This window comes from Acipenser ruthenus, chromosome 36 (assembly GCF_902713425.1).
Source record: "Acipenser ruthenus chromosome 36, fAciRut3.2 maternal haplotype, whole genome shotgun sequence".
Lineage (NCBI taxonomy): Eukaryota > Metazoa > Chordata > Actinopteri > Acipenseriformes > Acipenseridae > Acipenser > Acipenser ruthenus.
In genome coordinates this window covers 1,563,275-1,575,026 of record NC_081224.1, presented here as the reverse complement: position 1 = coordinate 1,575,026, position 11,752 = coordinate 1,563,275, and the positions used below count along the sequence as shown (strand labels likewise).

The window sequence follows — 11,752 nt, the reverse complement described above, 5'->3', positions numbered from 1 at the left end:
ATACTGTAGGCAAAGCTACAGGTCTCAGCAGGTGAAATCTTAAGAAACAAAGCTCCAGGTAAACCTGCAGGTCTCGAGAGGTGGTCTTCAGCCCTGAAGCAACCGTTCCAGACATTAATATACTGGGCAGGTTACTGCCCACCAGGAGTGGAGCCACCTAGCTGGAGTGGACATCTCCTTCCTTCACCAGTGCACCTATTGATTTCAAATCAGCTTTTTAAGTAGAAACAACGTATTCATAAACAAGGGTCATCCTCCCAAGGTCACAACTGCTCTTTGAGCCATTTAAAAAAAAAACGGTTTCTTATCCCGACTCTCGGACAACAGAGGCACCACAAGGACAGGACAGCGCTAAGCAGCATATTTAAAAAATATGTAATCCCCAGGAAATCACACAATGTGCAGAAACCTTAGTCAGAAAAGGGTGAAGGTTAGAGATGGGGATAGGGTCGGGTTAGGGTTAGATCGTGCAAAAAGATCTACACATGAAGTGCATTGTAACGATGCATAATAACATTGTAATGATGTGTCAGCACACGTGCATATGTAAATACACGGTCGTTCGAGACACTTCATGTGAAGGGTTACCTTTTGGAGTATGTGGTTCTGTAGTAGAGAGAAATGATCACTCCCTCAACCTTATAAGAACACACCTAAGTGCCCGTGCTTTAAATTGTGAGGGCCGAGCTGTTAAAAAATAAGAATTGGTTCCATGCTTAAAAACCTGCGACGCAAGAACGGATTGCGACCGCACAATCGTCAAAGGGTTGATACATTATCACTGTACGAGTTTAGCCCTTTAAGGGAAGACCATGATGATGTCACTGTGTCAGATGTTCAAGCTTTTACTAAGAATTAGTATCGGGCTCAAAATATCAAACCTGGCAGGACCCTAAGTGGAATACAAAACGACAACGACTTGCGTGCAAATAAAAACAATAACAGGCGGGTGTAAAAAGACGGGTAAAAGCTGTTGTCCTTTGGTGCCGTTTTGAATGGGAGCTTTGTTCTGTGCAAGATTAGTTTCAGAGTTCACCCAGCCGTGGATTAACAGCCGTGTCAGGTATTGCATTTACAAGGGGGTTTATTGAAGGATTGCTTCTGATCCCAGCTGTTTGTTCCTTGCCTTTGTCACTTCACTTTCTCGTAATGGGGTTCCCATGCGTTTTTGACGAGTTGGTGTACATTTCATGTCTCATTTGTCACTTCACAGGTATGGAACGGAGGATTTATCTGGAGTGTATGAATTATAATCACGGGGGAACAGACTGTTCAACCCATTACCAAATACAATTGTCTTTGAAGAAACCAGAACGCAAGCTGTAATTGTGTAATTTGATGCATTCTAAATAGTCAATATTTCTTCACAGATTTTCATTTTTTTTAAATCCTTTGTTTTGGCTACAAACTGCTTTGTCCTAGTTTGAGGACAGGTTAGACATGCCCGTAATCAGAGCAGTGAAATTCCACGCCGGTGTTCTGCCCTTTTTTTTTTTTTTTACCGCCTGCCACTGTTTACTTCCTTCGGGAATTACGCATGTTCTTTTCTGCCTTTGCACCCTGCTGATGCTCAAGACATTTACTGTGCCAAAAATAGCTACCCAACCCAACAAAGAGTCGAAAAAGATTAAGTTAAGATATTTCTGTGGCTCTGATGGAAATGCCCGAATGAAAGCCACTCCAGTTTGATTGAAACTTGTAAAAATATATGTATGCATGAGTTTTGAAGTTACACGGTGACTGTTTGTGTGGATTGCTGAGGTGCACATATGCTGGGCAATGACACAATCTGTTACAAGCGAGTTCATACATTTTAGGCTCAAAATAATATTTAGTTAAAGGAAAAGGTTTTAATATTTAGACCGTTTTAGTTTTGAAGATTTTATCGGCGTAAAGATGGCTATCCCTGGACTCTGCCATCTTGGCTGCTTGACGTAAGGCTTTAATACAAGTACATGGGGGATAATAACAGAGGGTGTATGTTATAGAGATATAAATCCCGGATCGGGTATAATATACAAGGGTAGCAAATTCTGGCAGGGAGGCATATTGTGGCAGTACACCGGCTATGAAGCTCTACACATAGAAAACTGAGCTTTATCATTACTGCGGATCAGAAAACCAAGACAGATATCATTTAGGATTCAGTTTCTTATTTTATATTGTCATAAAAGTACCCGAAAGGCAATATTTGCAGATATAACAGTTTTGTTTTAGACTTTTACAGTTAACAAAATGAGTTATCATAACAATATAGTTAAAGAGAAAATTCAATTAACAGCTAGATGCCAGATAAAAATGTCTAGCATTTTTGCACAATCTAACCCTAACTCTATCCCTAACCATTTTCTGATACAATTGTGTACTTACATATATCGTGCAAAAAGATTTAGCCATTAAGTACATTGTAACTATGCATAATAACATTGTAATGATGTGTAAGTAATCATGCATTTACTAAGTAACTACTCTGTAAATGCACAGTAGTTAGAGACAGTGGAAATGTTATCGAAATCTGCAACAACAAAAATGGCAATACAACACCACAAAATAATAAGTAACGTTGCTTGTATCTAATATATAGTCATAAGAATGTATTAAAGAAGCAGTGTCTTGGGGGTTGATAAAGTAATGTTTCTATTTGACTGTATTGTGTCTTTATTATTATTATTGTTACTGTTATTACTACTAGGAGAAAATAAAAGCGATTTGTGTTTGCAGTGCGACAGGGATGTTTCCTAAACATGTCATTCAAAATAAAATCTCGACAGTGAAAAGAGAGAAAATCTTTTATTTGAAAGGATTGAATGGGGCTCCACAAACATTGCTGCGTTTGATTGCGGTCACCGTGTTTTACAGTCTTTGGCTAAAGAGTTAGATACTGTAGACAAACTTTTACAAGGGCTGCGCTATACTGTAGCTTGCATGCATTTACTGGTTAACCAATGCATGCAGATAATAGCTATCTAACGCTGATGTGAATTAAGGAAAATTCATTTTAACACCACAGTTAGCACTCCTTTAATAGAAGAGCAAGGTAAGGGTAGTTTGGTAACAGACCCTAAGAAACTGCACTGTTTATTAAGAAAATGAGATTAGCAGTGGAGCAATGGAGTATATAAATACCAGAGATTACCCATGAGATTCTTGATTTAGCAATACAGACATATATATTTAACTCCTAGAGTTGGATACATATTGTTTGAACAGGAATAAGAGAGTGGCTGAAATATTTACTCAACAAGATATGAGAAAGTCAGTTGTGTTATATCTTGAACACATGATCTAGAAATGTGTTATAGCCTTGATTTTTGTATAATATAATGAACTAATGGATTTACTGTCTGTATAAATATTCATTTTCAAAAATAATAATGTGTTATTTCACAAAAAAAGAAAGTGAGATAAAAAGATTAAAAAATGTATTACATGTTTGCATTTTCTGCTTGCACCGGGCTGCCAGATTTAGATAACATGTTACTTAACAAAAATAAATACATTATAAAACAGTTTAAAGTTTATCTTGGCAAGATTTTCTACAGTTAGATAACGGCTGAAAAAAATCATTACTTAACATGTGTTCGTCGTGGGCGTACCCACCGTCCCACTCCTGCTGTTCTGTCTTTGTATGACTGCCCAGCTGTATAAATACAGCTACAGTCCATCCATTCAGCATCTGAGAACACACTGCATCACAAGAGGATCCCCTCCACGCTGTGACCACAGAGCGCTGCTGCAATGTGAGTACAGCACACAGGCTTATGCTACTGAAATACTAAAAGAAACTTTCGTGAATTCGATGACAAACGACTGCCAGTTTTGTTTTCCAATCAAATTTGTTTTTGGTATTGAGCACTATGCAGTAGTTCTGGAGTTCCAGCGTGTCTGTCTGTCTGTCTGTCTGCCTGCCTGCCACCCTGCATGTCTGTCTGTCTGTATGCCTGCCTGCATATCTGTATGCCTGTATGTCTCTCTGTATGCCTGCATGTCTGTCTGTCAGTTTTTCTGTCTCTCTGTATGCCTGCCTGTCTGCTGTCTGTCTGTCTGCATGTTTGTCTGTCTGTCTGTCTACCAATCCAACTGTTTTTCTTCCAATTTCTGTATTGCCTCGAAATACTTGACAGAAAGAATTTCGATCCCTAAAAATTATGCTGCTTTTTATTGTATGAAGCCAAACTGTCAGCCAAACTGTGTTTTATCTGCATTGTTTATTCCTGTGGCAGCTGGTGGCATATCGGTTACCTATGGTACGTGGAACAATTAGTACCGAATAAACAAGAATAGAAAGAATCAATAATTTGCCATAATGTGATATTTTGATGAAGGAAGTCCCATTGAACCTAAATGAAACAGACACCTATTCATGAGCCAGACTATCAGATGTTTCAACAGTGCCGACCAGGTCAATGTGATTGGGATTGCTATGGATCAGTGTCTCTGTCTGTGTCATTTGCTCATGTTGCAATGCCATATGATCCTGGCACACAGCTCTCTGGAGGGCAAACTGGCACAAACTGGGTTAGTTCTTCCCTCTCCACAGATCTATGCTGTTTAATTATTTGATTATACCTGTCTAAAAATAAAAAGTTAATGCACTCTGTTTCCATTAATAGAAATGAGAAGTTTAACTACCCAGTGATCAGGGGGGAAAGAGTGAAAATTGAACCGAAGCTAAAAACATCTGAATAATATACTATTTACATTTCTGTTCCTTAGGGGGGCCCTTGGATTTGTGTTGTTTTCACTGCTTATTGCAACCCAAGCAAACATCAGGTATGTATTGTGGTTTTATTGATAATGCAAATAGAAACTGTAAGTAGGTGTTTTAAATAGATTATGCATTGCAAAGTGACATTAAAGGGGTGCTTTATAGCTTCTGTATTTTCCTAGTATTTAATATCTCACTGACGTGTGTTCTGCATTGAAGCCTGTGCAACGCTGATATGCTTCCCCTGCCTCGTTTCTGCAGAATCCCTTTTTAAAGTTTCCCATAGCAAATGTAAAAGTGTGATCAAACACAGTGAAAGGACGAGTAAACACTGTAAAGACCAGAGAGGTATGGAACAGCTTAGTAAAAAAATAACATGGTAAACTATAATAAATGCATTGTATAACCATTGGAAAAGCACGGGGGAGAACTGCAAAATGATTTGCTGCAGTAAACTATTATAAGGGATAGGGTGTCTTTTGAGGAAACGGAAAAACATAAACAGAGAATAATACAAAAGGCACAAAGTAGGATATTAACGGGGTAAGAAATCAAACATGGTTGATGCTATTATAGTAGGGGATTCAGTATTTAAATGTAATCACCAAACGTTTGCTAAAGGTGTTTAAACCCCCTGCAAAGTGATTAAAACAGTCATTGTACAACCGGCAAGACAAAACTTCTGTGTAAGATCAGTGTTTGGGTGATGTAAAAAAAAAACAAAAAAAAACAACAGAAGTTTGTGATTATCAACATATGATTGCATGTCCACTCCATTCATTGATAGGCTCTGAATTCAAGCTGCAAATGCTATCATTTTAAATTAACCAGTGTTGTTGTTTTATTTTTCTTTCATTGATCCGAAATGCCATTTTAATGATTTGAGATTAATCCTGGTCCAGCATGTTCTCGAGGAAGGGGGTTATCCTTCCTGAATGTGTTTCATGCCATTTCAATCTTCATTTCCCATACAGAGCCACTGCTACTAAGTGTATAGAAACTAAAGAATGCTCTGATTATGAGGTCATCTGCACAAACGCTGATTATGAGGTAAGATGGAAGCGCCAGCTTAAAGGCATGCCAACTTTTACATTGCAAATGTATTTCTTGAGCCAGGAGAGAACCCTTGAGATATACATCTCATCAGCAAAGGGGGTTCCGGCAGGAAAACCACATTATAAAATCAATGAAAAAAGTAGCTGAATCATTCAAACAGGACACAAACAATCAGAGAAACAGTATTACAAAAATAGACACAATTCCGTTTACACAATCCTGGTCATAGTCAGTGTTTGCAGGATTTGCAACCCTGGTCAGATTTATGAGTGGGTCTGGCTTTAATATTCATAATGGTCTTATTATTAGCATTATTAAACATTATCACAATCAAGTTTCTTGATTGGTAGATCTGCGCTTGCTTTCTATATTTGAATGTTTCCAATACAATGCTATAAATGAAGGGTTGTGCTGAATCTTGGTTCTCAATCACCTCATGTGTGCTGTAGTTAAAACTGACTCAAGTTTCCTTTCTGCAGTCAGACCTACAGGAGGAAATAGTCAATTAACTGGACGGGCCATCCTTTATTTAGGGGGTGAGGGAGGGAGCAGTTCAGTCTCCATGCCTCAAGCCTGCCCTGGATGGACGGAGCACCCTTTCTCTTAGGGGGGTGAGGGAGGGAGCAGTTCAGTCTACATCCCTCAAGCCTGCCCTGGATGGACGGAGCACCCTTTCTCTTAGGGGGGTGAGGGAGGGAGCAGTTCAGTCTCCACAGAGGGATAATTGTTGGCACTGCTTTTGAATTCTGCTTTGTCTCCTTATCGTTCACGCAGGTACGCCATTACAACGCTTCCAAGTGGGTCTCTACGTCTGTCCAGTCTTACTTCATGGAGATGGCTGCCTATGACGGCTTCAGAAAGCTCTTCAAGTACATCAAGGGTGCTAACGTAGACGGTAAGAAGTGACAGAGCGAGACAGAGGGGCAGTGCGGCCACGGTGCTTCAATTACAGTCTTGGTTTTCGTTTCTTTGTGTCTCTGCAGGTGTACATATTGACATGACCTCACCGGTCCTGATTAAGAAACCTGAGGCAAGGAACATGTGGGAACCAGTGACCTATACGATCAGCTTCCTGCTCCCGGCAGCCTATCAGGACGCAGCTCCAGCACCGACCAATGGAGATGTGAGTCTGCACTTCTTGCATCATCTGTAAAACAAGCATGTCGGAAACAATATGGAATTCTCTACAGCAGAGCTGCACCAATCCAGCCCTCAAGGTCTGGATCCCACCATGTTTTATAGGTCCCATTAAAGAATGAACTGATTAAGACCTGGAAGCAGGTTCGGTTGGTTCAGGTCAGTAAATTTAGGTTAAAGGTGGAGCAAAGGTCTGGTGCACCCCAGCTGTACAGCATATTCCTGTTGTACTTAGAGGTGCACTAACCAAAGCATCAAAATACAACAAACCAGGGAGTCGTTTAGCATAATCTGGTGACTGGTGAAGAGTTAACTGTGTAGATAACTTTTTTTTTAAAAATAATGAATAGATTGGAGTGAAAAGTGCCTGCATCGCCGGTGAAAAATACGGTGCCTTTTTTTTCATTTTTTTTAAAATTCGCTGCTCGCTTGTCTCAGGTGCACTTTCTTGAGATGCCGGAGATGCATGCATACGTGAAGTCCTTCGGAGGCTGGATGTTGTCAGTCAACACCAAGCTCTACTCCATTCTGCTCTCCAGAGAGCTCAACGCTGCCTCTGCCTCCTATAACACCACCTTCTACTACGGAGCCGGATACAACAGGTGAGCGACCCTCTGATACTTTGTTTCCACTGGCACGTCCGAGCCAGGAGGGCCCCGGGTCATCATGGTATAGGTGCTCTTCCACTGGCTGTTTGTCGAAATGAGCCAGAACCAAACCGTGAAACTCTGACCTCACCACACATCTGAATCGGAGCTGAGCAGAGTCTTTGTGTAATCAGGTGTACAGCGGCAAAGAGATATTAAAGAGGTTCTGGCTACTGAAATCCATGAGCCTTACCTGCAAAGCACTCCTATTTAATTAAGCAAAGCGGTGATTCAGGCAGGGAACTCACTTTAACCTTAGAACAAATCTCGTAAACATCAAGCCTATTTTATGCGCTTCTGTAGCAGTCTGTTTATGATCATTATGATGACGGTGCAGCTGCAGAATATGGCGCCTCTGTGGAAGACTGCGAATTCTGCGGGAGCCGCCTGCAGATTCCGCGATTTCCGAGGAATTGTGTTGTCAGCAGATTTTTTGACTGCTTCTAGTCATGGCCTTGCTCTGTTTTTGTTTCAGCCCTAGGACAGTGTTTAACCGGAAAAATGAAGTGTGGTACATCGCAGAGGGGAAGCCCAAATGCAGCGGCCAGCAGACCTAAAAGATCTAAATTATGTTCATTTTTTTTTAATTCTGGGTGATGCAAAACCATTGGCCATAGCTGTGTGTATATTATTATTATTATTATTAAATAAAAAATATACAAACAGATTTGATTTCTAGAACATTTTTTTATTTCACATAAAACAATGTGTTTATAAGCATAAATTAATTAACTTTTTCTTTTTCTTCTTCTTATTAAATATGTTTTGGCGTGTCTTCTTTTCCATCCTGGCCAAGTCCAATGGCTCAAGTCACTCTTTTTCTGTAACATATGAATCCGACCACGATGCCTGTGACCACCAACACCCCCACTCCAACAACAACCCAAAAGACAAATCGACCTCGACCTAGCAAGGGAATACAACCAAAAGAATTCATGAATCACAACTGTATTATCTTGCCTTTGTGTTTCTGCGCAAGAGGCAAAATAATGCGCAAAACAATGGGTCATATTTTCAAAGCGTTTTCCTCGATTCTTTAATTCCCTTTTTGAAAGAAGAAATCATGTTAATGTTATAAAATGAGAAACAAAAACACCTTACCCGCAGAACCATACCCAGAGCTGATATACGGCCGAGGTCAGATTTAGGTTTCAGGCTATAGCTGGCAGTATTTATATGACTCCTGTAAATCTTTTTGCACGATGCATGCAAGTCCCCAATTGTATCAGAAAAGGGTTTGGGTTTGGGTTTGGGTTTGGGTTTGGGTTTGGGTTTGGGTTAGGGGGTAAGGTTTAGGGTTAGAGTTATATCGTGCACAATGATTTCCACATTAAGTACATTGTAACTATGCATAATAACATTGTAATGATGTGCAAGTACACATGCATTTACTATGTAACTACTGTGTAAATACACAGTAATTAAGTGCTACCATATATTTAAAAACAATTACCTCCTGTAATTATAACTTGATCTTTAACTGCAACAGTGATGTTCATCATCTTGTCCCCATATCTGTTTTTAGCATGGCAGGTATAAAAACCAGAATTGCTCGACGAGGCTCTTGTGATATTTACAGTAGACACTCCATCCTTCGTTATCTCCTGTACATTATCAGCTTTGGGGTATATCCACTCATACGTGGGGGCTGGGTTCCCATCAGCAGAGCAGTTTAAAACTATACTGCCCCCTTCATGAACTTCAACATTTTCTTCAGCAGCGCTCAACAGACTGGGCTTGTCTGAAAACAAAAAAAAGGGTCAGTGATTAGATTGCAATACATAGAGCCATGCCTCCTGGCCAGAGAGCAGTGTGCATTGCTGTGTAGGGTTCATGTTTTTTGATGGGATTTATATGGGGCAGTTGAAACCAGGTTTAATTGATGCGTCTGGGTTTTGAACAACCTAGATTGAGTGAGAGGATATTTTGTCAGCTTCATCACAGTCAAAGTGGCTGTCTAGTGTTTGTCCTACTGTAAAAAAAACGTTTCCTCTATAAACTGCTGTGGTGTTGTACCGCAAAAAGACAGTAGATGTCACTATAAACATATACTGTACTACACAGGAAGTGAAAGAGAAAACAAAACGTCTGTGTTACTGACTTCACCGTTCATGCTGCTTGCTGCTGTGTTGCTGAATAAGACCTGTTGGATTAATTTACGTTTCCTCTCTTCTCAGAACACAGCTCAATGACTTTTTTTTTGTCTGTATACAGGAAGTTTGAAATGCTTTTAAACCTGTTGCCACGGTAACCGGCTTGTTTCGAGAGAGGAGGGACAGGGGAGGGCAATAAACTTAATTTTAAAAAAAATAATAATAATGAAATAAAATATTAAATAAATAAATACATAAAAGAAGTTTAAAAAAAGTCAACAAAAACAATGAAATACAAATTTTAAAAAATAGAAAGACGTAAATATATATATATATATATATATATATATATATATATATATATATATATATATATATATATATATATATATATATTTAAAGGACGTATTCTGTATATCGGCAGAAGTACATCCTGAATTCTGTCAACAACGCAAAAAACGTGCGGTTATTTTTGTTTTCATGGGTAACAAACACATATGACTTTTATTGCTCTAAAATACTGATGAAAAAGAATCGCTCAACTTACAAAATACTGGTATTTTCAAGGGAGGAGAGCGTTTTTCTGGATTTGGTTTCGGTCCTCCGGGTCCCAATTGAAGCTCTGCCACACAAGTGTACTCCGCTCCATTGTCGGCTCTGGTTGGTGTTACTAGTGGGAAGGGGACTCTCTCATTTACAGGAAACTGTGTTGAGTTATGAGTAAAGCTTCTATTCACAAGCTGTTCATCTCCCTTATACAGCTTCACACTGAGATATCTGATAGGAGCCACATCTAGGACCTGGCACGTTATATTAGATTCTTCACCGATCTTCATAAACTCAGGAGCGATGAGGGAGACGCTTTCTGGAAGCTCTGCAAATGAACATACAAATTTGACACATTTGGAGTCCGCTATACGAGTAACATTACAATCTCAGGCTCAATTGTTTTTCTTTATCCATATTAGCCTGGTTAGAGACGAGGGAGGAAAGTTTTTTTGAAATCTCTGGAAATGAAAATGACATTTTTAAACCATTGTGATGCATTCATTATTGTTCAAGTTGATTAGCTCAAGTGAGCAGTTCATTATAATCAGTTATAATGATTTCTAAAACAGTGTAAGCAATGGACACACAATGAAAATTAATGTTCTATGAAGTCACTTACTGTAAATAACCAAATCCAGTTTTTTTACACACTGACGGGGTTCATTCATGTAGTTTATAAAGCATTTTGGCTCTGCATCCCAAACAGTGAGGCTGCTGACTTTCCAAACTGCTATTTTACTATCTGGTTCATTCACAGGGGAAACAGAAGACTCCCAGCCAGCCTCTAATACATCTTCACGTGTTGTGGAGCAGTTGACAGTCACTGGGTCTCCAAATCTCACCACGACTCTAGAGGGGTCAATATTCACATCACAGACAGCAGAAGCAGCTCCTAACATGAAAATGAATCAAAATAAAATACATTTTTAAAATGTGAATGTTTTTACACATAATTACAATGTTATTATGCACAGTTAGAGTATACTTAACGATATAACCCTAACCCTAAAGTCCTCCAAATACCGACACGATGCGGTTTTTCATTGGGCTACACTATACTTTCACAGTGACTTGATCATACACACCAGAAGCGATGCTACAGGTCTGAAAACTGCCAGATCTATACGACTATTGCAAATTGCTATTGACAAAACTATGATCAAGACTGGTACATATTCGACAGCATGATATGACACCATGAGTGTCTTCTCTGACGGTATTTCAACTTATATGTTAATAAACCATACACACCAGGCTTATCTTTATAATTGTGATGACCTTCGTCATAAAGCTCTGGGTATTTTTTTCAACGACAAGGATTATTAAATTGGATACTGCTTCACCCTGCTGGACCACAGAATTGAAGCTGTTCTCTGATTGGTCAGTATCCTAGTTGTCGCACGACAAATCGCAAAAATAGTATTCAGTCCTATTTAATTCCTGTCGCCCTGGTGTCGCCCCGCGTCGCCTGGCATGTCGTCTGTGTGAAAGATACTTATCAAAAGTATAGGTTCCATTTATTTGGTTGTATCTCTGTACAGTTTCACTTGCCTTAATCCTAA

The 11,752-nt window shown here is 39.4% G+C and overlaps 2 protein-coding genes across 2 annotated transcripts in view; one reads left to right on the top strand and one right to left on the bottom strand.

Moving 5' to 3' along the window:
* The first annotated feature begins 3,368 nt into the window (after positions 1-3,368).
* LOC117970873 (heme-binding protein 2-like) lies at positions 3,369-8,213 on the top strand. Its single transcript, XM_059007993.1, has 7 exons — positions 3,369-3,740; positions 4,717-4,773; positions 5,683-5,758; positions 6,539-6,659; positions 6,748-6,887; positions 7,340-7,503; positions 8,024-8,213. Coding segments are annotated over exons 1-7 (642 nt in total). The 5' UTR covers positions 3,369-3,738; the 3' UTR covers positions 8,106-8,213.
* An 8-nt stretch (positions 8,214-8,221) lies between these two features.
* The window catches only part of LOC117402090 (uncharacterized), a 39,671-nt gene continuing 36,140 nt past the window's right edge, over positions 8,222-11,752 (bottom strand). Inside the window, exons 15-18 of the mRNA XM_059007912.1 lie at positions 10,810-11,082; positions 10,189-10,515; positions 9,002-9,289; positions 8,222-8,454 (exon numbers count right to left, since the gene is read on the bottom strand). Coding sequence (XP_058863895.1) covers positions 8,354-8,454; positions 9,002-9,289; positions 10,189-10,515; positions 10,810-11,082 — 989 coding nt within the window. The 3' untranslated portion in view covers positions 8,222-8,353. The remainder of the gene's footprint in view (positions 8,455-9,001; positions 9,290-10,188; positions 10,516-10,809; positions 11,083-11,752) is intronic.